This window comes from Rhipicephalus sanguineus, chromosome 3 (assembly GCF_013339695.2).
Source record: "Rhipicephalus sanguineus isolate Rsan-2018 chromosome 3, BIME_Rsan_1.4, whole genome shotgun sequence".
Taxonomy (NCBI): Eukaryota; Metazoa; Arthropoda; class Arachnida; order Ixodida; family Ixodidae; genus Rhipicephalus; species Rhipicephalus sanguineus.
Genome location: NC_051178.1, coordinates 90,257,773 through 90,281,882, shown reverse-complemented (window position 1 = coordinate 90,281,882; position 24,110 = coordinate 90,257,773). Strand labels below are relative to the sequence as shown.

General features: G+C 43.9%; 1 protein-coding gene across 1 annotated transcript; it reads right to left on the bottom strand.

Annotated features, from left to right (window-relative positions):
• Positions 1-298: 298 nt before the first annotated feature.
• On the bottom strand, positions 299-7,058 carry LOC119386833 (uncharacterized). The gene is made up of 4 exons (XM_037654098.2): positions 7,009-7,058; positions 6,080-6,136; positions 5,278-5,417; positions 299-663 (listed from the first exon to the last, which is right to left on the bottom strand). Exons 2-4 carry the CDS (start codon positions 6,129-6,131, stop codon positions 340-342), a joined length of 516 nt encoding a protein of 171 aa, XP_037510026.1. The 5' UTR covers positions 6,132-6,136; positions 7,009-7,058; the 3' UTR covers positions 299-339.
• Positions 7,059-24,110: the final 17,052 nt, after the last annotated feature.

Here is a 24,110-nt window from a genome sequence, read left to right as displayed (position 1 = left end):
CATTACTTTGGCTGCTTCATTTCTGCAAGTTCAGCAGCGAGGGAAATCAAAAGTTGTTGAAGAAAGAGCTCAGACACTGGTCCCATTTTTCTCCTGAAAGTCCTGTTTCATCTCTCTCTGTTTTCCTCCTTCTACTGTATTCGTTATCACTGTCATTATTCTCCGCTGCGCTACATGTTCGCTCAATTTCATCTTTCCTTTTGAGAAAAATTAACTCGCTCTGTTGCGGCGATGTTGCGAGACGCTTAAATGGGCTGTGAAAAGCTGCACTATAAAGAAACGAAATTAAACGCAATGCTTTGTTTGAAGAGAATACGTTCCTTCGCAGTTTTATTATACTTATTTCGGAAGGCTTTCCAACGCCTTGCCCACCATGTGAAGTCGCTCGGCTGCTGCCTTGACGAGGTCAATGAGTTTCTTCACAAAGGTAAACCCACTTTGAGCATCAGTCAGGGCATAGTCACCTGCAACCTTGCTCAACAACTTAGACATAATCTCAGCGGCCTTCTCCTTTAGCTTCTGCTGGGCTTCCATGGCAGCTTTCTTGAGGTGCTCCTTGGCTTCTTTGTATGCTCCTTTTACAGAATGCTTCATCTTCTCTGTGGCGTTTTTCACGGCTTCCATTGTTTTGTTCCAAATAGCACGAAGAAAGTATTCATTGGTCTGAAAAGTAGCATAAAATTGGCGATTCAGGCGTCTACGAAAATTAATATATCAAGTGTAATATGCAGCTCACTGCAATTCCTGATTACCATGTACTTATGACCATGTCACCAACTAGACGAAATTGTTATGAAATATAGCGCGCAGTATTTTCAAATAGCTTTGGCTTGGGCTTAAGTTAAGAATTTAAAGCACGCCTATAAAGACACCGCTTAAATGAAAAATCAGCAAATCTATTTTTCGATAAATTACTAACACTTCACAGCGCTTTGTAATCTTTTTATGAGATAGAGAAAAAGCATTATTGCTTTTTGTCATTCATTTTACGGCAAACGTCGCCCTCCATTTACATGGTCACATCTTTATGAAGCAGGCTTGTTCGTGAAGACAAGCACACATTTTATTTGGTTTATAAAAAGCTGCAAGACAGCCCATAATATGTATCATTCAAGGCACATGCAAATAAAAGACACCACTGTCGAAACATCAAGTAGAGACTGTTATATACACCCTATCTGAACTGATCGTTTCCTGCTTTTTCAAACGCCATTATTTCTGCATACCTGGTACCAGGGGCGTAGCCATAAATTTTATTCTGGGTGGGGGGCGGGGGTTCATCATGCTTTACGTATGTTCGTGCGTGCGTTGGTATGTGCACGTGCATATATACGCACGCAAAACTGAAAATTTGGGAGGGGTAACCCCCCCACCACCACCACCACCACCACCACCACGCTGGCTACGCTCCCACCTAGAACATTCTCTCTCTTGTAAATAGAGAGAGCGAGTGGCTATATGTGACCGCCGATTCACGGATATTCTGCTGGGTATTGCAGCATGTAAAAGACCTTGGCGACCACTTCATGTGCCTTACTAAGCTGGCAGGAGAACTGTGAAGATAAGCGGTATTGGGCAACGAGTCTCGAAAATTATATCTTGTGTTGCATATTTTGTAATCTAGAGCTCTAAAAACTTTATGCTACCTCTTTTCGCGCTTATGTGCGCGAAATAATTAAGATGCTTGCAATATGGCCAATGAGAATTGCAGTTATGTACAATTTTAGCATGTCCTATTTCTCTATAAGGAATATCTTTTCGTGACACCGGGTAGCTGGCCAGTTATTCCCACCAGTTGAGACGTTTAATTTAATTAGAATTATTTTAGGCACTTGTTCGTGTTCGATGAATCATCCTCTCGAAAAATAGGAACTTTTACCAAGGCTACTCACTCGTAATTACGACCTCGCCCATAACATACACTAGCGGTGACGGAAACTAATTAGTAACCTAGTAATACTCGAAGTCTAAGAAATATCCGGAGAATCTGCGTCTTTCTGTAGACATGGACGTCCGCAAGGTGGGGGGGGGGAGGGGCATCTGCCCCCTCCTGGAATTCGGGATATATATATATGAAAGAGAGGGGGGGGGGTACTTTGAGCCTTGTATCGTTGCCAAAGTTTTCCCAAAGCTGGAGCGGGTCGTATATATCTCTTCTTGTGTGTGTACGGCGCGGCGCCGCAGGCTAACCGCGGAACCATGTGAACTTGGACCATGCGTGTGATCTGTAGAAGCGACAATTCTCTTTTCCCCTTTCCTTGGTCGCTTGCTCAGGCCGCCATTTTATCTACAGTGCGAAGATAAGACAGGGATAAACCGCCCAACTGGCCCGCCTCCGGCGGCTTTGCGTCTTTCCTACCGCTGTTCTTTCCTTTCCTCGTTCTGCAGCTGTTGACGAATGCCCCAACAAAGCAATTGTCGCAGTTGCTGCCTTGGTTAATTCTCTCTTTCTTCCTTTCTTTTCTTTTTTTTTTCTTTTTTGAAATTCTCGTTTGGCACCCAAACTGGGCAGGCGGCCCTGGTGCAGCAGGTTGGGCCATGTCATTTCAATTACATCCTCCGAAGACGGCTGGACCGCCAGCCGGAACTGTTACGCTAAAATAAATATTTGTGCCTGGGATGGCTATTGAAGATAGCGAATAATTCTGAGATACAAGTTTCATGTTTTCTTTTCCTGAACTAAGAGATGTACGCAGTCTGACACAAGAACTTCAGTTCTCACAAAATTGAAGGCTACATTTAGCAAGAAATCGTTACCGCTACACTTCGTTAAAAGACTAACAATATCCCATGGCGTCGCGCCTCTCACCACCCAAGCTCCCAAACAATGCTTTTATATCGGTCACTCAGCAAGCTTGTGGGCTTGTACAAGTTGCATGCTGTGCTTTGTTGCGGAGCTCAAGTATTGCCCTTGTTGTTGGTTCTTATAAGGCGTCGAATATACTTCACAACAGCGGGCCTTCATGCTCATGCAAATTAAATCGCCTTACCATTTTCGGGAGTCATGTATTTATGTTGCTTACATGTTTAGTTAATGTTGCGGCAATGTCATACGCATCGCTAACATTTCAAAATAAAATACTACTGCATGTGGATGTTAGTTTTTTAGGAATGTGTCCAAACCCTCATAAAAGAACCATGAAGTACAGCGTGTATGAAGGAGACATGATGAGTACTCGTAGGAAGTGACGACACTGACGACGGAGGATATATTTATATATTCAGAAGCAGAAATTAATTTAGAAAAAAGGACAAACTTTGCAGTACCTACTGTACTCATTTTTCATTTGGTTAGAGCCTACGTACAGCCGTGGTACAGGGTTTGCATGGAGCTTCAGCACAGACTGTACTGGCTATCGAGATTTTGCTCGCGTTAGAAAAAAAAGAGAAAGGTTGTTAACAAGCCAGTTGCGACGGTTATTCAAAAATGCCATCAGAAGATCAGCCAATCAAATATCATTAAAGGTGACCACCACCTTAAAGTTTAGGCCCAGTTTAAGGCCGGACCAGTAACACAGAGCAAAGAAAAATCAATAGCTTTATTCGTCCCCCTTGAAAGCACAATCAAGCTTTCTTCCTATGGGAGTCTTCTTTGGCCAATACTATTGGTAAAAGTGATGGTGCGCATCTTCCGGTGCATGTTAAGGCATGCTCATGTACGCCACGTTTCGAGCAAGCTAAGATTGTTGGCAAGAGCAGAGACCAAACGGCGAGATAACTTTTAGAAGCGTTTCATATTTCAAGGAATGGGTCCGCCTGTGTCAGTGGCACATCATTTGTATCGTACCAATCTGAGAGATCTTTTTTAAGGACAGCTTACGTATTGACATGCTGACGTCACAGTTTCATGCCACTGCGCATGCGTATACGCTTTCTTGGTTTCCAATCTTTGCCGGCAATAAACAGTTCGTAGTTTGGTGCCCCTCTGACTCTTTCCTCTGTCTCTTAACACGAAAGTGTTTTATGCCGGGGTCCACCAAGATTACAGTGACGTTTTTCCGTCACTGAAATGACGTCGAAAAAATATACACGATAAGATGGCAAAGAAAAATGTTCCGTCAACGGGCATCGAACCCACGACCGCTCTGTCCGCAACAACAGTTGCCGGGCACGCTATCCACTGCGCCACGGTCACAGACTCCAGCGGCTTTACAAACGCGCCTTTAATATCTACCACTCTCCAGGCCGGCGGGGTGGTGTTGCCCTCTGGGCAACACCACCCCGCCGCGGTACACGTCTGTCCCATTCGGCGCGTTTGCAATAGAAGTTCAATTTTGTCAATGCCTTAACACACCGCGAGGTGGTGACCTTCGCTCAAGCGTCGTAAAAGCGTCGGCCTATCGCTCATAGCATCATGCTAATCCAAACCAAAAATAGCTCTGCGACGCACGCCTGTGTCACCTGGCTGTAACACCGCGTTCCCCGCTCACGCGCTCGCCCCTGAAAAAATCGCGGCCGGGCTACCTGGGGCGGCACCACGCGCTTTTCGTTTGCCTCTAGTCCGGCAGTGGTATTCAATCACATTTTAACATGCCGCGGAATGGCGACCAAGTTCCGCGTCCAATATGCGACGCTCTTCTGGTTATCACACCTCGTTCTATGATTACGCTTTCACTGTTAACTACTACAGCAACCACAAGGGTTTGTTTATTCTATCAGCATGGACGTTAGTCGTCGGGATGGAGATGTACCACCAATCATCAAAGTGGGTGCATACACGTTAAACGGTGCCACAGCTGCCAGACATCAATATACATTGTGCAAACTCTCTTATATCAATGTATAGTAAACATTCAGTTACTTCTGTAAGGGCACGCTTTACTTTCGTGTTAATCCGATTCTTATGACGGAAAATAGTGCCTTTTTAGTGCTAACCTACCATACCCTCCCCCCAGCGGTTGCCCCCCCCCCCTGAAAAAAGTCCTGCGGACGCCCTTGTCTGTAGATATAAATAAAGTGTATGATTACCTGAAAACAGTTTCATAGAATATTAGTCTATCAAGTTGAGGTGCCTGAAATAATGAACTTTTAAGGAGCAAGTGTACAATAATTTATTTCAAGCTTTTTGCATGTACGAATTGGGTGCTCCTTCTATAAAATGGCTAGTAGTTCTGGTAATTTTCTTGGGCCGACACAGCATTCTATGTTTCAGCGACTTAAGGCGCAAATATGATGTTTGTTGCACTCGTACACAAGCAATCTAGAGATTGAAGCCCTTCCTGAATAGAAATTTCGCAGCTTGGCAGTTTAGCCTTCCCTGTGTTTGCACCATCTTACCTCAGAGTTCAGATCTTCGTCGTCAGCAAGTGTCTGCGCCACGTCGCGAAGAATTTCACTCAGATGAACGGCCTCTTGAGCCGCGCTCTCGAACACTACATCAACGCTTGAGTCTTCCTCTCCAAGTGTTTGTGCATTCGCTAAAAAAAAAACAAGAACGAATTTTCGCGCTTCACCTTTGATATTCTCTGGAGGAACATTTGCTCATGGTGCTCAAATTGTCCAACTTGAAAATACTAAGCGCCTTGGGTAGCAAAGAAACTCTCAGCAAGACGTGGCCAGCGGAGAGCGTTGTCCCGTAAGTCGATGCTGCATATGGCACACAACAATCATACCCTAAGTTCTGCGTAAAAACAGGAGCTAGCAATCCGTAATATTACATGTCATGTTTAGTAGAAACCAAAATGAAATAACATTTAACAGAATTGCGAGACCGAATTTGTTTTGGATAGCTAAATGGCTTTATTTTTCATCAATGTATTATACAGTTTAGATAGCCGGAGAACATGCTCCTCACGTTACGGAGCGGAAACCTTCAGAATGAGAGCGTACATGCCTGCAAATCACAGGCACTCAAGAAATAGCGAACACCTTGCAAACAGTTATACACAACGAAGTGTACCGTTCACTGATTTACTTACGACCCGAAATTTTCAAAGTAAACACCTACAGGCGTGGTTATGACGTAAGTACAAATATTGAGTGACTTGTATTTGAATGCAATACATGATGGTGATAGATATTCGCATTGATATTGCATGTGTAGTATTTGGCAGTGCGACGAACACTTCCTCCTACGTACCTGTAATAGCGAGAAAGGCCACGAGAAAAATTCCTGCGATAAGCTGCCTCATGGTGACTGAAACAGAAGTAAAAAAATTTATTTTTATAGATTGAGAAACACTGTGATCTATGATTACCTGCCAGAACCGGTATGAATTCGCGGAATTGTTCAAACAACATTCTCAAGGCGATTAACCTTATTTTTAGAAATTACGTTATTCCTAAAAATGTTTTTATTTGAAAGGGATTCGTAAATTTAAAGAAAATCTACCTATATCACTGTCCCAAAATGTGTCAAGTGGGATGCTGTAATAGCACTTCTCTCTCATTCCTCTAATACTGTTATTTCCTGTTACGTCCAATTCAAGCAAGCCTACGATTCGCCATCCCAAGCAAGAAGTTTTCTATACAAGGATCACTAGCCTTGCACGCAATAATACACCGTACCTATCATTCCCAAAAGATGTCGTATAAAGAGAACGATTGTTACATCTCATTTTTTTGTGGTCATCGTGCACTTCGCCTCACTGGCATGCCTTGAAGTCCTTTCATATAAAATCAATTGATTGTCGGGAACATTTACTACTGACGTATGTAAAATAATAATGCCACTTCACTAGCAAAACTTTATGGTTCATGGCGAAGAGTGTGAGTCATTGCAATAGAGCCCTAGACATTTTTGAGGCACATTTAAAGCGTCTGTTCTGAGCGCCTTTACAAGCGTCTGACTGCCGAATCTGGCAAGTGCAGTTCAATTCTACTCACTTTTCATTTCCCATATCACAGCAGAGATTGAACGGTGAACGCAGTAACACTAGTACGGTGATCTTTGGCAATACTTTGACCTTTCACTGCCAAATACTATATATTTCATAAAGGTTATATTCAATATGAATATGATTCCAACTGTCCACAAATATCAAGCACAGTAATCGCTATTCCACTTACCAAATATCCAGTAGTCTGCGGGAAACTTCCACCGATGTTTCGAGCTGAGCTCTGTGTGTCACAAGTCACAAAAGTCGCTTTTATACTCTCTAATCTAGGTGACCTATTTTCCTCGTCGCTTGACAGGTATGCTTCTATGACAAGGTCAATGGTAGATAATTAGCTAGCATTGAACTCCCCACTTGTCTTGAGATGGGGAGGAGCATTGTTCGTTGTGCTGGGAGGCAAAATGCTCTTCGTTCTGCAGATGCAATCACGTAAAAGCAAAATCTCGACTCGTGCGCAGATTGCAAAGAATGACCTCTGGGATTCCAGATACTCTATACGATAAGCCATTGGTTATTTTTGTGCAACAAAGGAACCTCTACCTACATATTACTGAGGTGTGGAAAGATGTGACCTCATGTGGCAGCTGATACGGAGAACTTGGACAAATCGTCTCGACGCCTCAAATATGAAATAAAGAAGAAAGAGTAATAGCGCTAATAAAGAAATCGAAAATTACCAGAGAGGCAGCTGAAGCTACATATCGCTAATTATTACCACCCTTATTTCGTCCTTGAGAGCATCCCTCAGATCGAACAATTGGGTAATACCGTAGGAGAAAAAATACTCTAAAATGAAGTGTGATAACGCTTCCCCGCGGTTGATTCGCTCGAACTATGGTTGACCAGTTCACCATTCTGAAATTAGAAAGCGCATGAGGGCCGTCACGTTGTTTCGTATCGCATTTTTTGCGAGCTTTCTTCAAACGCCAGCAAATTTCGCGAAGCACCAGTTACACTGCGACAGGAAATGCGAGTGTTTGTTTCTGAATCTCCTCTACAATGTAAGAGAGTGCGCTTGGCCAGGAAAGTAATATCGAAAAATTGCGTATTCGGTCCAGATAGGGAACTGATTAGGCGACAAAAAGAAGAAATGATGGAAGAGGCTCAAGACGGCAAACTTGAATTCCAACTGCTTCACTCAGCTGCGGTTAGACAGCTTTTCTAACGCTTATCCTTTATCTTATCCGCTTTAACCATTCTCTGACACAGCTTAAGAAAGCTACAGAGCACACAAACGGTGACATAGTGAAGAACATTACCTAACCAAGGCATCTCAACTGAAACAGCATCTCTATTCAGCGGCTGGAGTTGTTGCCCGCTAAGTAATAAGGCCCGTTCGTAATGTGGGGCAAGGCGGCATAATGAGAACACTCAAGAGAAAAGCAGTGTGCATGCCGTACGTCATATGGTATAATAAATACTCGTTCTTGGTATTGATGAATGGTTTATGTGCGCCACAAACATACCGCACTCTAAAGAACCCCAAACATATATATCAACCTGTTCCTGTAGAGCGTAAGCGCTTTTTCGGTACTGATATTTTAGATATCCTGTCGGACATTACGGCACAAATTTCCTGCATTAATCGCTTTTATGCAGTATTCGTAAACACTCCTTAGCGATTTTCTTCGTATCCATCCTTTAAGAATGATTCGCTATCCCTCTCTTTCTTGTGGTCATATCTGATGATCGCGACTTGTCCATAAATTATCTAATTAACCTGTATTGTGTTGTCAACGTCATGTACCGCTTCATCTATTAGCACCAATAATTGCAAAGTAGAGAATGATATCGACGTCCCCCTTGCCGCTCGCATATACGCTCCACAAACAGACTTTTGAGCCTGGGCTTTTCCTAGCATATGAGCACAGGAGCAGTGAGCTCGGCTGCCTGGCAGCCACGTGTCGGATTTTCGGGTCTTCGGACAAACAAATTCAACACAATTTTCTTTTGCTGCAAACATTTACCCGCTGCTTTATTTCCTTCAGTTCAGAAGTTTTTGCAAAGCCTTGCCCTTCTCCGCAACTCGCTCGGCTCTGCTTTCAGGACATCGACGATCAGCTTGAATATGCTCGGGATGCGCTCCCCAGGTTGAAGAGAATATTCGCCCGTTATCTCTCTTATGATATTTTGCATGATCTCAACTGTCTTTTGCTTGAGCTTCACATGGGCTTCCTTGGCGGCTTTCTCGTTGTTGTCCTTGGCATCCTTGTATGCTCCTATTACGGATACTTTCAACTTCTCGGCGGCGTTTTCACGGCTTCCTTTGCTTTGGCCCACGGAATGCGCAAGTAGTAGTTGTCGCTCTGAAATAACCGAAGAAACTGGTTAGCTAGAATAAAAATCAAATCACAATAAGTACAGTTTGTGATAAAGTGGTTTCTTGTACTTCTTATTTGAACAGACCTACACCCACACAATCTGAAAAAGCCGGCACTGTTTTCAACGTTTCTCATAGTGTTTCATTACGAAGCGCGACCTGCCAATTTACTGAATGGTACGGCGAGGAAGAATTACTTTACTTCGTAAGAAAATAAATATTCGGCTTAGGTGGGAAAAAAAGGCCACATAATTCAGTTTTTGCTTGTTAAATGAACAATCGTGCTTCATCATTCGTAAAAGCATCAACAAGCACTTAGTAGTCCTTTAAATATAACTTTTACTACACTGTTCTGGCGTGCACAGAATTTTGCATTTTCAAAGCGATGGAATATTTTCTGCATAGTTCAATATATTGCCATGCAACCGTTAATAAAGCAAAAGCGTCATGTCTAGAAGGCACTGCATATTTTTTAGTGTTTTATTGTAAGTTATATAGGTAGGCGCTCTTTTTTTAAAAAGAAAACACTCTCAGTCGCGCTATATTTTGCCGAATGAGAAGTATTTAAACAAGCGGAATGACCTTCGTTATAAAATACTATTTTAATGAAAGGCTTGCATGATAAGGGCTCTATGTTAACAGCTTTCTCAATAGAATGCTCTCATATTCGAAGAAAGGTTAACCTGCATAGCGAGAAAGGGCTCCATCGACCGGCATTGCAAAGACGTGTAACAGTTTTAAGAGGCAGATAACTCAACCTTCGAGGGAAGCTATTAGTATTATGTATCAAAGAAACATGCTACTAAAAATCAGCGTTTGTTTATGAAAACTGTGATATTCATAAAAAAGCCGACAATAACTCTGGTTTTGTTACATACCCCAGCGCTCAATTATTCATCCACTTCTAGCATTTCTGCTCCGTCACGAAGGATATCGCCCAGACAAACGGCCTGTTGAGCAGCGCTCTCGAACACTGCCTCAGCGCCTGATCCTTCTTCGGGAAAAGTGTGCGCATTGGCTGAAACAAAAAAAAGACAGCAACAGTTTATGGTGCGTCATTACGGATTATAAAACAAACTATTTATTTATGGTCGAAATTTTCGGTAGCCTCTATTGCGGCCTCTCTCAATGTCATAAGGTGGCTTTCGGACATTAAACGGGTATTCCGGCGTTCCAGACTATTCGTTCGGACTTACGGAATAACTCCCGCTATTCCGGCGGACTCCGGAATAGCTTCACTACTCAGATTTTTGATAGTGCAACTAATTCTATATATATTGGCGTTTTCATTTTGTTCCCATGTAAATGCGGCCACCGTCGATAGGAATTGAACCAGCGTCTTCTAACTACCGAGCGCAGCACAGCTATGAACCTTGAATGAATGAAACAACTTTATTGCGAGATCCGGCTAGTTGCTGGTCCGGGCGAGACCGCTCAGATAGAGGATGGAAGACCTCGTGTTCTACTAGCCTCACTGGCCTACTGGATAGCCCAGGTTTAGCACTGTAGATCGGAGGTGAGCAGCGTTTTCCGTCATCGCTCCCGGAGAGGTTCTGGGGAGCCTGTTCGCTGATTGGGACAGCCCAATAGCATGTGGCTTAGGGAGGCCTCTGCTATTTTACATGCTTCACATATTGAGTCTGTGTATATCTCTGGGAACATCCTCTGTAAGTGAACAGGGTTGGGATAAGAATTGGTGTCCAGTGTGCGCCACTCTGTCGCCTCTTTTCAATCTAATTTTGGGTGAGGCGGAGGAAACATCCGCCTCAAGTCTCGGTAGTAATTTGTGCATTCTGCATAGCTGGTTATTCTGTCGTTTATTAGTAGTTCGTTTCCGGCAACAACATCTCCCGACGAGGGTGCCCCTTCGGCTGAGCGGCGGGTTAGTACTCGCGACAGCGCGTGGACCGCTTCGGTCGGGTTGTAGGTGGCTGTGTTTGTCTGTGCCGGAAACCAAACTAAATATCTAGGTTCCTCTGAACACGTCAATTCCTGGCTCTGGGTTAGACTTCTCCGGGCATGTTGCGAAATACGTCCTTGCGCAAAATTCCTGATCGCGGCTTGGGAATCCCTCAGAATGAAGCTGTGCCTAGTGGAGGTGAGGGCCATGACAATGGCCACCTCTTCAGCTTCCTCTATTCTTGTAGCTAAGACAGTACATGCGCTAATAAATTTTCCAGTCACGTCTACAGCTGCTGCAGCATGTGCTCTCTGCTTGGCGTATGGGCTCGCATCTGCAAACAGGAATGTTTCACTCGTACCGTGTATCTTGAGCAGCACTTTTGCTCTGTGGCGTCTGCGTTCTGCGTTGGTGGTGGGGTTCATGTTTGTAGTGAGCTGATTTATCACGATTTTGGTGCGGGTTTGGTTGGGAATGTCTCGTTTCTCTCCGTGCTGAACGTGGTATGTAATACCCAACTTCGTCAATATGTTTCTGCCAGTTTTCGACGCGGACAGCCTTTCTAACTGCGAGGCGCGCTGGGCTTCGGCAATCTCGTCTAGCGTGTTCTCAACGCCTAGTTTCAATAATAGTTCCGTGCTCGCATATTCTGGTACGCCTAAGGCCTGCTTGTACACTTTCCTGATAAGGGCATTGATTTTTTTGTTTTCCGCTTTGTACGAATTATGGAAGGCCGCTACGTGTGCAATGTGGCTAATTACAAACACCTGTATTAGGCGCATGACGCTGGTTTCCCCCATGCCTCAGTGTCTGTCTGTAACTCAGCGCACTAGCCCCATTGCGATAGCGACATTAGTTTCTAGCTTGTGGACGGTTTTCCCGTTGGCTCCGTTCGACTCAAATGATTACTCCGAGGATCCGTATATGCTAGACTATGGGTGTACTTTTGCCATCGGCCGTGTAGACTCTCAGCTCTTCTTACTGGCGGCTGGCTACGTAAAATTTTGGTGGCCTCCCTTTGAGCGTCGGTCTATACAAAAGAAGTTCCAATTTTTCTGGCGAGCATCGAAGACCCGTGCTATCTAGGTAACTCTGATTGTGGCTACGGCTTCTTGCAGCCTCTGCTCCATGTAGCCTTCGCTACCGTCGCCTATCCAGATGGTGATATCATCTGCATAGATGGATGTCAGCTATCATTATGAAATTGAATAGCATAGCCGAGATCACGGATCCATGAGGCGTTCCGTTACTGCCAAACTCGTAGAGACCTGATTTAACATCCCCTGTGGAGATCCTCATTTTCCTCTTTGACAGGAAGTTTCTGACATAATTGTACGCTTTCTCTTCCCTGATGAGACCCGAGACTCAACCTAGAATCGCGCCATGTGCTGCGTTATCGAAAGCTTTTTAGAGATCCACTTCGAGGATGGCCCAGGTGGATCTGGATTTATTGTCGACGATTTGGTGCTTAAGCTGCAGCATGGCACCCTGCGTAGATAAATGTCGTCGAAAGCCTAGAATTGTATCTGGCTAGTGACCACCGTCCTCAAGGTAGTTGTTTACTCTATTGAGAAAGGCATGCTCCATTACCTTCCCCACGCACAACGTGAGCGAGATGGGTCGGAGGTTTGTACAGTTGATGGGTTTTCCCGGTTTAGGTATTAGAATCGTTTTGGCTTCTTTCCATGCCTCGGGTATCTCTCCGCTATAACAACACTCATTGATATACTCAGTTAAGAATTATATCGAATCCTCGTGGAGATTTCGGAGCACGCGGTTGGTTACGCCGTCCTTCATCGGTGCCGATTTAAGGTTTAGCTTGTGAAATACTGCCCTGATTTCTGCCGTGGTGAATTTCTGGTCTAGCTTTGGATTGGCGCCTTCCGAGTAATCTGGGTGTCGCACGGGCGGGGTCGGTGCAACGTATATGGCCTTTAGATCCTCGATTAACTGGCCCTCATTTCCCTTGAGATCGTGCGTTAATTTGCGAATGGTGTGCATCTGTTCCGTTTTGATGTTTGTCGGGTCGAGAACGAATCTAAGCAAATTCCACGCCTGGCAAGCGCCGAGCTGCCTGTCCATGTTTCTGCATATCTGTTCCCATTAGTGCTCGTTTAATTGCCAGCAATACGCCTCAATGTCCATGTTTTGTTGGTCGATCTTTTTCCGTAACCCTTTTTGGTATCTCTGCTTCCTCCATCTCGCTTGGAGCGATTCTTTCGCCTGCCATAGGTGTATAAGCTTACTGTCCAGCCTGTCGAGGGGAGTGTCCGCCTCCACTACCTGCGTGGCCTGCCTGACGCTGCTTATTACGTTTTCACACCAGCTCCTAATGTTCGATGTGGATGGGAAGTCGACTGTCGTCTTATCTCCCTGAGTTTGTCCCAGTCATCTAGGCGTTTTGTTCGATGGGATGACTGAGTTTCGTCGTTTTCACGCTGGATGTGCGTTACTAGAATTCTGTGGTCACTACCAAAATTGTCGAACGTGTTATGCCACGTCACTCCTGTGACGTTTTCGGTCATAGTGAGATCCGAGGTCGTGTCACTTTGGACGCTAGGGCCTATGCTCATGTGGGTATTGGGCTCAGTGATTAACGTTAAGTTCTCGTTTTGCATACTCTGCCATAGATATTTACCTTTAGTAGATGTGAAGCCGTAGCCCCACGCTTCGTGTGGAGAGTTGAAGTCTCCTCCCATTAAAAGCGGAGTGTCTCCCGCCCCCACTACCGCTTTCTTGAAAAGTATACGGAATTTTTGTCTCTAATTTGGGGGGTTCTGTATACGTTCAGAATAAAAATACTTTTCGCCCCTAAATATTTAGGAATGACTTCAATCATGATGTGATCGTGTTCTACGCCAAGGTCATGGGTTTTGACCGTTAGTTCTCTTTTAACTAACGTCGTGAGAATTATATCATTGTCGCCCCGGCTGGTGCCTATAGAGTGGTAGCCCGCCAGTTTGGCGAGGCCATGCGTTTCCTGGAGCAAAATAACATCCGGTATATTGCCCTGTTTGACATATTGTTGGAGAACGCACCTTTTTGCCCCGTATACCCTACAATCCCATTGCCATATTTTCAACTGTCCCTTACATCGTCAGCCCATATCTTATGTTTAGTGTGACGGAGGAGTAAATTTAGGTTGACATAGAATGGCTATTGGCATTGCTCCCGCCGCACTATCTGAGGGGCGTTGTTGCTGATGCCGCTGCTGGAAAGTTGCTACCGCAGCCACAGTAGGTGTCATTGTCCTTTCACTATTGTTGCATCGTTCTATCGCTTCGACCCTGGTGGTGAGTGCTGCAATATCTATGGACGCCTTTGTGGTGGCCTCGACTAGCGATTGGATCGTGGGGATTATTTGATCTACCTTCTTTTCAATGTTGTCTAACCTGCTTGGTTGTTGTGCGACATCTTGCCTAGAGACTTGGGTTTCTACGGGCTTTTGAGTTTGGGCTTTTCTTTTGAGCGGGTGGGGGGGTTACCTCATACCTTTGCGCAATTTATTTTTTTTGGTTGGAACGGCAGGTCAGAACTTGTTGGTTGAATTGTTCAGGCTTTACCGGCACAATAAGGGCGTAGGCTGCAATTTGAGATTCGAAGGTTTTGAAACCCTGCGAAGCTTTCGTTTCATGCATTTCCAGCGTTCAAAAAGAACTGAAAAAATTCTGCAGATCCCACGCCTTGTGGCAATCGGTATCATGCGAAGCAGTCAGCGAGTAGTTCTGTGCTGCATCGTTTGGCTTTGAGCCACGCGTTAGAGGTGGATCGACATGTTTTTAGTACGTGTAGTAGTTGCGTGCACATCGTGGGCTTACCAGGCACGTCAACTACCCTGTCGTTTTAAGGGTAACGTATGGTCGGACGTCCTGGGATCACTGACGTTAGAGCACATATGTCAGTATTATCTAAACGAAGTGTACTTTACGGCTCGATGATGTGAATATCATACGTATTATTTGATAGCGTATTCATTCGGGGTAGAGAGAAGCTTGAATTTGGCTTGCTGAGTCATAGAAATACAAATGTTATATTTATTTGACTGCTATAAAAGCGGAGCCAGCACAGGAACCATAGGTCTTAACCTGACATGACGCTTGCATTGTAAGAGTACATATGTAGCTTTTATTGATTTGTTATAAAATTATATAGCCAGCACCGCAACCATAGTTGCCGTTGCACCGACATTACGCCTGCAAAGGGTGTTTTTCCGAAGCAGTTTCTAGACCTGGTGTGCCTCTGTGGTAGAATACCTGACGGCCGCGCATAATACTTGGGTTCGATTCCTGCTGTGATCCTGATTTTTATTATTCTCATCGGCTCATCGCTGCCGATGCCGGTTTTTTAACGCACTCGCATTCAAATTACCTATGTCTGTTTTCGCTATTCTTGAGTCAATCGCCTGTTCCTGTCAATCACCTGTGGCGCACAGCCGTACACCGCGGCCCGTGGTAGACGGGTATGTGCCACACGTGTCGTGAGGAAAGGGTTTGATGACGTACGCGACAAGATTTTCACGTTATTCATATCATGGCCAGAAAGTAATATTCGTCAAGTCCTCTTACCCTGTCATGCCAATTTTGGTCTACACTAAGTTAACGAGGCGATCATGACAGCACCCAGACGTAGGCGGCTAGAGAGATTGATACGTTTACAGAAACGCTCAGCGTGCCTGGGGTTCGCTAAGAAGTCCTTCCCATTTAAAATTACAGAAGGGCAGAGGCACAGGACAGGTAAGATGCTGGTCTTCAAATGATTTTTGAGTTCATGATAAATTGTGGGGGAAGATATGTACAGGTTTTATAAACAAGCGCCAACAGGCCGCTAAGCGTGAAATGTGACACATGCTTAGGATGGCAGATCTAATAGGCTTGACAGACAGATAATCCATTGAGGCAGTAGCGTTCCTTCCTTGTCAAAGCGAAAAAGCTAAAATGATGATTTCAATGTTTTTTTTAATACGAAATGCTTCTAATATAAAGGAACACTTTTCGTCCTTGTACTTGGCTAGAACTCGTGCATACAGGTGCGCTGTTCGATCGTTTCCTTTGGTCCGAAAGTGGACCGGATATCGCTGGCTCTCGGAATTGGACACGAAGTTATCTCAGCCTTTCGCCGACGCGATGACCTTTCTCGAAAACGCCTTATGATTGTAGCACGAATGCAATGACACCCCAATAAAAAATAAAAACCAGCATCAAAAGAGGCAATGGTTCAAGTTAAGCGTTGCTTCGGATACATAGGCTATGGGAGCATAAGTTTAGTAAATATAACCGCCAACTAACTTTCAACATAATTAATGAAAATAATTTATTAAGCTCATTGAAGTAGAGCGATTTTTTGTTGGTATGGGCTATCAAGAATGCACTATCAAGATTGCAAGACCCACTACAGAACACACTACTTTCACTCCGAATTCTACCGAAGGGGACCGAAAGTTTCCCGAACATCAGGGGATAGCGCTATGAAAGACATACTCAAATGGGGCATCCAGGTTGCATAATGTTTTTTTGCGTGTTTTCGCGCCACTCAGTATGACCACGTGCAAAGTCGACAATGAAAATTTAAAACCTGCCGCACGTAACTGTGGGGTGGCAGTTGAAATTTCGTTCAGACTAGCACTGGTGTAATTCATGTTTCATATTCTGTTCTTTTAAACGACAGCAGTTGCCCTGGAGGCTTGCAGTACCTTGTCACGCGAATGCTATGCTCTTTTAAACTGACATGATGACTTCTAGACCATAACTTCGAGCTTTATACCCCTGAGGACAGTGCTTGTACCAGGTGATACCACAAGCGAAATGAAGCAATGTAACATGCGAGATGTCAGCCATCAACGACCTTATTTTTCTTCCTGTGTGCACTTTCTCTATGTAGAACATTTCATGGCTCCTACTCGAGCGGCCGAATAGGTAAACTGCTTGGTGGGGTCCCTGCCCCATCGCATTTGGCGTTGATAGTCTAGATGATTTCTACTTTCTTTCCAACGAACGATCTTTTTATGCACATCATGTATTGTACGCGCTGTGTTTGGACATTATTTTCATCACTGCATTCTATGCATTCTGTGTGCCTTCGAACTGTTATACCAGAAGCAGAACTGCGACCTAATCGTGCGGAAACCCTGCAATATTTTACAAGGACAACAGTCAGGCAACGTAGTCTAATTGACGCGCCTAATGTTTTTCTCGCCCACGACGATAATTGTTGTTCTGAACTCCAATATTCGTGCACCCAAGACACTCCACCCAGACTTTGTAAGGAATGTATTAACTGCACTAAGAGTTTGTACACACCCTATAGACTTGTACCTGCGCCCAACTATCGCTGTTGCTGGCTCCTATAATGTAGATATTGAGAAAACATATTTCGATTATGTGAAAAATCGCCCATGGTTAGGATACACCGCGATACGAAACTTCAGCGCAGCTCTTTAGGTGTTTTGTATTTCTGACATGCGAGGGGGAAAAATTACTGAAGGCATGCACGCATGTTTCGGTGGCGACGGTGACTGCTTCGGCGGCGCAAATGGCGAGGTGCTCTGGGCCACAACGCTTAGATACTTCTCGGCCGGCGGGAACATCGATTCTAGCGTGGGCGTCAGCGAGGCTCGTTTCGGGCGTCTCGTTTAATAGTAACGACAAACGAATCGGGTACACTGCTCATCGTTCACGCAGAACTGGCTGAGTCAATCTCCGTTTTGATGAAGAGAGTGCCGAGAGTTGTGATGCTGGCTCGGACAATGTTTAGTGCGGAACATTGGACGCACGAAACACATACGCTACCTTTGAATGGTCAGCGACGCGCTATCCTGGTGTCACCACCTACTTGATGCAGGAAGTTTCGGCTAATGTATACAACAAAGGTAGGTCATGTCAACGTTAATTCTTACAATAGCGTTCCAGAAACCTCGTGGTTCTTAATTTCCGCGGAAATGCTTAGTTTGAAATGATGCCATGTTTTACTGGTTTGCACACTTTTATCGCATTCTAACCGCACGGATACTAAAACAGGCTTGTGACGTAATATTGGCCATGCCCACCCTTTACTGCCTAACACCCGGCGCAGCGAAGCACAGCCCATCCAAATCAGAGTTCGTGTATTGGTCAGTGGTGACGTCAAGAAGTTATTTGTTCCGATAATAAGACAGAAATGGACAATTTGCATTTTATTCCGTCCCGCAGTGCACTGAAATGTTCGCTTTTATCATGGCCAGATTGAGTACTTACGACGAATTGTACTGAGGCCATCTACATCATCGGCTTATGCTGAATGTCCCACTGGTTGTGCTCCACCTTCCATACATTTGCCTTAGCGTCTTGATTACAAAAGCGTTCTCTGAGTAATATTGACTTTCTATGCATTCTCAAACCATCAGTTTTCACTCTGACATGAAGCGTTCTATGCCTTTAGTTTCCTTTTAAGCAGCATTGTATTTCTCTTCTGTTCTGGTGTAATAAACTTGCTATCTAGAGGTTGAGGTTACCTTGGCTGCTTCATTTCTACAAGTCCGGCAGCGGGAAAAATCGAAAAGTGGTTGACGAAGAAAGACCTCTTCCGCTGGTCTGCTCGTCCATTTTTACAGCGAAAGCTGTTATGAGATCATTTCACCGGCCGTTTTTGGTGCCGTAGTTGTCCGCCGCCGCCGCCGCCGCCGGTGTCCGTAACCAGTATCGCTCGAAATAAGAAAAAAACGAAATAAGAAAAAAATTCCAGGATGGAACGAGGTTCGAACCTGCGCCCTCTGCGTGGGAGCCCAGTATTCAACCTCTGAGCCATGCCGGTGCTTGAAACTGCGTTGCAAAAAGGTCCTATACAGGCTTCATGTCGGGAAGGAACCACATTAGCACATGCAATATAGCGTGGTAGAAGAGTAAAATAAGCACCAAGCGCCACACAACGCGAATTCTGTAACCAGGCGTCACACAATGTGAATTGCGCAACGAGTAGGTTGTTGAATGCTTCCAACCAAGGAGGTTTAAACCTCCTTGCTTCCAACCCATTACAGGGCTCTGCCATAATTCTTCGTCGTCATCAGGCACAGCATCAACAAAGTGCGCATAATGCCTTACATGCGTTTAGCAGGTACCGCGGCTCTCCGTAGAATGACGAAAAATGGCACAGTGCCTGCTGCCCTACTTCTCAAAAATCACAATAATTTATAGCGTAGTGAGTTCCTCGCAAGTGCACTTGTATTGGTTGCCAAGGAAGCCCATAAGCGCATGATCCATTTCCTCGGGGTCTCAGTAAAATTACAATGATTTATAGCGTAGTCGGTTCCTCGCAAGTGCACTTGTATTGGTTGCCAAGGAAGCCCATAAGCGCATGATCCATTTCCTCGGGATCTCAGTAAAGTTCTTCGCCCCCCCCCCCCCGTCTCTCTCCCACGTCAACGTATGGTATACAGCATGACGGGAGAGGGAAATAGCGACCAGGCGTCACCCAATGCAAATTACATAACTGGTGGGCCGTTTAAAGCTTCCACCCCATTACAAAGGGCTGAGCCATAATTCTTCATCGTCATCAGTCGTCGCGTCAACAAAGTGCACATAATGCCTACAGACGTGTAGCTGGTGCCTCGCTTCTCTGCAGAATGACAAATAATGGCTTAGTAGGTGCTTCCCAACTTGACAAAAATTGTGATTTATGGCGTAGTGGGTACCTTTCTAGTGTACTTGTATTGTAGCCCCAAGAGCGCTTACAACGGGCTCTAGAAACGCCGCTCTTCCAGCTTTCGCTGTGACTGTGCTGCGGTTTCAGCGCAGGCCTGGCGTCTTTTTTCTTTTTGCCAAAAAAATAACATCTTCCTTTTTGCCAAAAAATAATGAGGTGAGACACTGAAGTGGGCTGTCAAAAGCTGCACTATAAAGAAACGAAATTAAACGCAATACTTTGTTTTTAGTGAACACGTTGCTTCGCAGTGTTTATTATATTTATTTCGGAAGGTTTCCCAAAGCCTTGCCTACGAGATGATGTCGCTGGGCTGCTGCCTTGATAAGAGCAACCAGTGTCTTCACAAAGTTAAACCCACTTGGAGCATCGATCAGGGCATATTCACCCGCAACTTTGCTCAACAATTTAGACATGATCGTCATTGAAGGCGCATGCAAATAAAAGACACCACTTGCGAAACACCATGCAAAAATACTGCTATATACAACCAATTTCATCATATCGTTTCCTGCTTCTCCAAACGGCATTATTGTATGCCTGGTACATGCTCACTCTTGAGAATCAGAAAGAGCGAGTGGCTATATGTGAAGGTCGGTTTACAGAAATTCTGCTGGCTATTGTAGCATGCAAAAGACCACGGTGACCGGCTCATATGGCTCACAAGACTTACGGAGGAATCGCGAAGTGGAAGGTTAAATAAAGAATGTCTTTAGAAAATTGTACTAAACAGGTTGCCAGCCAAATATATTTCCCTACGCAGTGATTGTTTTAAAGACACTTTCGTGTCACTAGTCATAAAGCACTTCGCTTTTTTTTTAAATGTGTAAATATATGACAAAAATGTTGCATTTCTTAACGAGTCTCGAAAATCATATTTTGTATTGCATATTTTGTAATCTAAAGCTTTAAAACTTTTATGCTACCTCTATTCGAGCTTATGCGCGCGAAATAAGATGCTTGCAATAGTCAATGAGAACTGCAATTATGTATAATCTTGGCGCGTCTTCTGTTTTGGTATAAGAAATTGCTTTTGCGTTATACCGGGTCACCGGGCAGTAATTCCTACCAATGGAGATGTTTAACCTAATTATAAATATTTTAGGCACTTGTTCGTGAACGATGACACTTCAACTCGAAAAATAGGAACTTTTTGCAAGACTACACACTCGCAATTACGACCTCACTCGCAATTACGACCTCGCCCATAATATACACCAGCGGTGACGAATACTAATGGCATACCTAGTAAAAGTCGAACTCTAAGAAGCATACGGAGAAACTAAAACGTTCTGTACATATCAATAAAGTGTGTCATTAACTGAAATAGTTCGATCGAATATTAGTCTATCAAGTTGAGGTGCCTGGAATAATGGACTTTTAAGGAACAGGTATACAATAATTTATTTGAAGCTGTTTCTACTTTCGAATTGGGTGCTCCTTCAATAAACTGGCAAGTAGTTCTGGTAATTTTCTTCGGCCGACACAACATTCCATGTTTCAGCTACATAAAGCGGAAATAGGATGTTTGTTGCGCATACAACAAATATAGAGATGGAGGCTCTTCCTGAATACAAATTTCGCGGATTAGCAGTTTAGCATTCCCTCTGTGGCGCCATCTTACCTCAGAGTTAAGATCTTCGTCGTCAGCAAGTGTCTGCGCCACATCACGAAGAATTTCACTCAGATGAAGGGCCTCTTCAGCCGCGGTGCGGAACACTACATCAACACTTGAGTCTTCCTCGCCAAGTGTTTGTGCAATTACTGAAGAGAAAAAAAAACGAGAACCATGGTTCGTGCTGCATCTTTGATATTCACTGAAGGAACGTTTGCTCATGGTGATCAAATTGTTCAGTCGGAAAACACTAAGCGTCTTCGTCCGCAAAGAATTTATCAGCAAGCTATTACCGGCGAAGAGCGTTGTCCCGTAACTCGACGCTGCATATGGCACACAACAATAATATACAAAGTTCTACATAAAAAGAGGGGCTAGCAATGCCTAGCATTACATTTTATGTTGAGCGGAAATTACAACGAAATAACATTAAACAAAATTGCGAGAACGAATTTCTTTTTTTTGGACAGCTAAAATGCCTTATTTTTACCAATATAATATACATTAGAGATAGCCGGAGAACATGCTCCTTTCGTTACGCAGCGGAAACCTTCAGAATGCTGATGCACATGCTCTCAAATCGCAGGCACTGAAAAGATATGGTGAACACCTTGCAAACAGTTATACACAACGAAGTGTGCCGTTCCTTAATTTACTTATAGCAAAAAAATAAAAGAAAACATATTCAGGCATACTTATAGACATCAGTACCAATAATGAGTAACTTGTATCTGAATAAAATACATGACGGCGATATATATTTGAATAGATATCATTTGACGTCTGGTATCTGTCTGGCAGTGCGATGAACACTTCCTCGTACGTACCTGCAAAAGCGAGGAAGGCTACGACCCAAATTCCTGCGATAAGCTGCCTCATGGTGACTGAAACAGAAAAAACATAATTTTTATATATTAAGAAGCACTGTGATCCATAAATACCTGCCAGAACCGGTCTGAATGCGCGAAATTTCTTATATAACTATCTCATGGCGATCAACTGTATTGTTAGAATGTATGTTATTCCTAGAACGTTTTTTTTTTATTTCAAAGGGACTCGTAAATTTCACTAGCGCTTCGTTTATCGCTCTCCCAAACAATTTCAAGTAGGAATGCTGTAATGGCACTTCTCTTTTAATCCTGTTATAGTGTTATGTCCTGTTACGCCCAATTCAAGCAAGCCTACGATTCACCATCCCAAGCAAGAACTTTTATATAAAAGGATCACTAGCCTTGCACGCAATAATACACCTCACCTTTCATTTCCAAAACATGTCACACAATGAGAACAATTTATACGTAGGGCAGGTTTCTCAGCTATTTTTTGGGCTCATAGTGCATATATGCCTTTAGGTCATTTCATATAAGAGGAATTGATTGTTGGAATCATTTGCTACTGACTTATGTCAATTAATGATGTTACTTGACTAGAAAAACTTTATGGTTCATAGCGAACAGTATGAGTCCTTGCAATATAGTACTACACATTTTTGAGGCACTTTAAAGCGTATCTTCTAAGCGCCTTTAGAGGCGTGTGACTGCCGCAGCTCGCAAGTGCAGTGGAATTCCATTCAACTTTTATTTACCCTATCACAACACAGACTGAAGGGTGAACGCAGTAACACTAGTACGGCGATCTTTGATAATATTTTGACCCTGCACTGTGAAATACTGTATATATCATAAACGTCATATTCCACATCAATATGATCCGGACTCTGCACAAATATGATGCGCAGGAATCGCTAGTCCACTTACCGAATATCGAGTAGTCTGTGAGAAATTTCCACCAATGTTTCGAGCGCAGCTCTGTGTATCACGTATTGTAACAGTGGCTTTTATACTCTCTAATCTAGATGACGTTTCTTTATCGCTAATAGGGGCGCTTCTTTGACAATATCAATGGTAGATAATTAGGTAACATTCAAACCCATGAACCCCACTTGTCTTGAGATGGCCAGGAGCATTGTTCATTGTACTGGGAGGCAAAATGCACTTGGTTCTGATGACGCAACCAGGTGAAAGCGAAATCTCCGCTCTTGCGTAGATTGCAAAGAATGATCTTTGGGATCTCACATACTCTGTACGATAAGCCATTGATTATTTTGTGCAACAAAGGAATCTCTATCTACAAATGACTGAGGTGTGGAAAGATGTGTCCTCGTTTGGCAACTGATACGGAGAACTTCGTCACATTGCCTCGATGCATCAAATATGAACTACAGAAAAAAGAGTATTAGCGCTATTAAAGAAGTCTAAAATTATCAGATAGGCAGCTGAAGCTACATATCGCTAATTATTAGCACACCAATTTCATCTTTGAGAGCAGCATTGAGAACGAACAACTGGGTAATACGGTAAGAGAAAAAATGGCCTAAATTAAAGTGTGATAACGCTTCCACGGGGTTGATTTGCTCGAACAATGGTTGACAATTCTGAAATTAGAAAGCGCATAACGGCCGCCACGTTGTTTCGTATCGTATTTTTCGCGAGCTTTCTTCAAACCTCAGAAAATTTCGCCAAGCAGCACGTACACTGCGACAGGAAATTCGATTGTTTGTTTCTGAATCGCCTCTTCAATGTAGTGAAGTGCACTTGGCCAGAAAGTTAATAACGAAAAATTGCATAATCGGTCACAGATAGCGAATTGATTATGCGAGAAAGAAAAATAATGGAAGGGGCTCAAGATGGCAGAACGGAATTCTTATTGTTTCAGTCACGTTTTTTAACGCTTATCCTTTATCTTATCCGTTTTAAGCATTCTCTGACA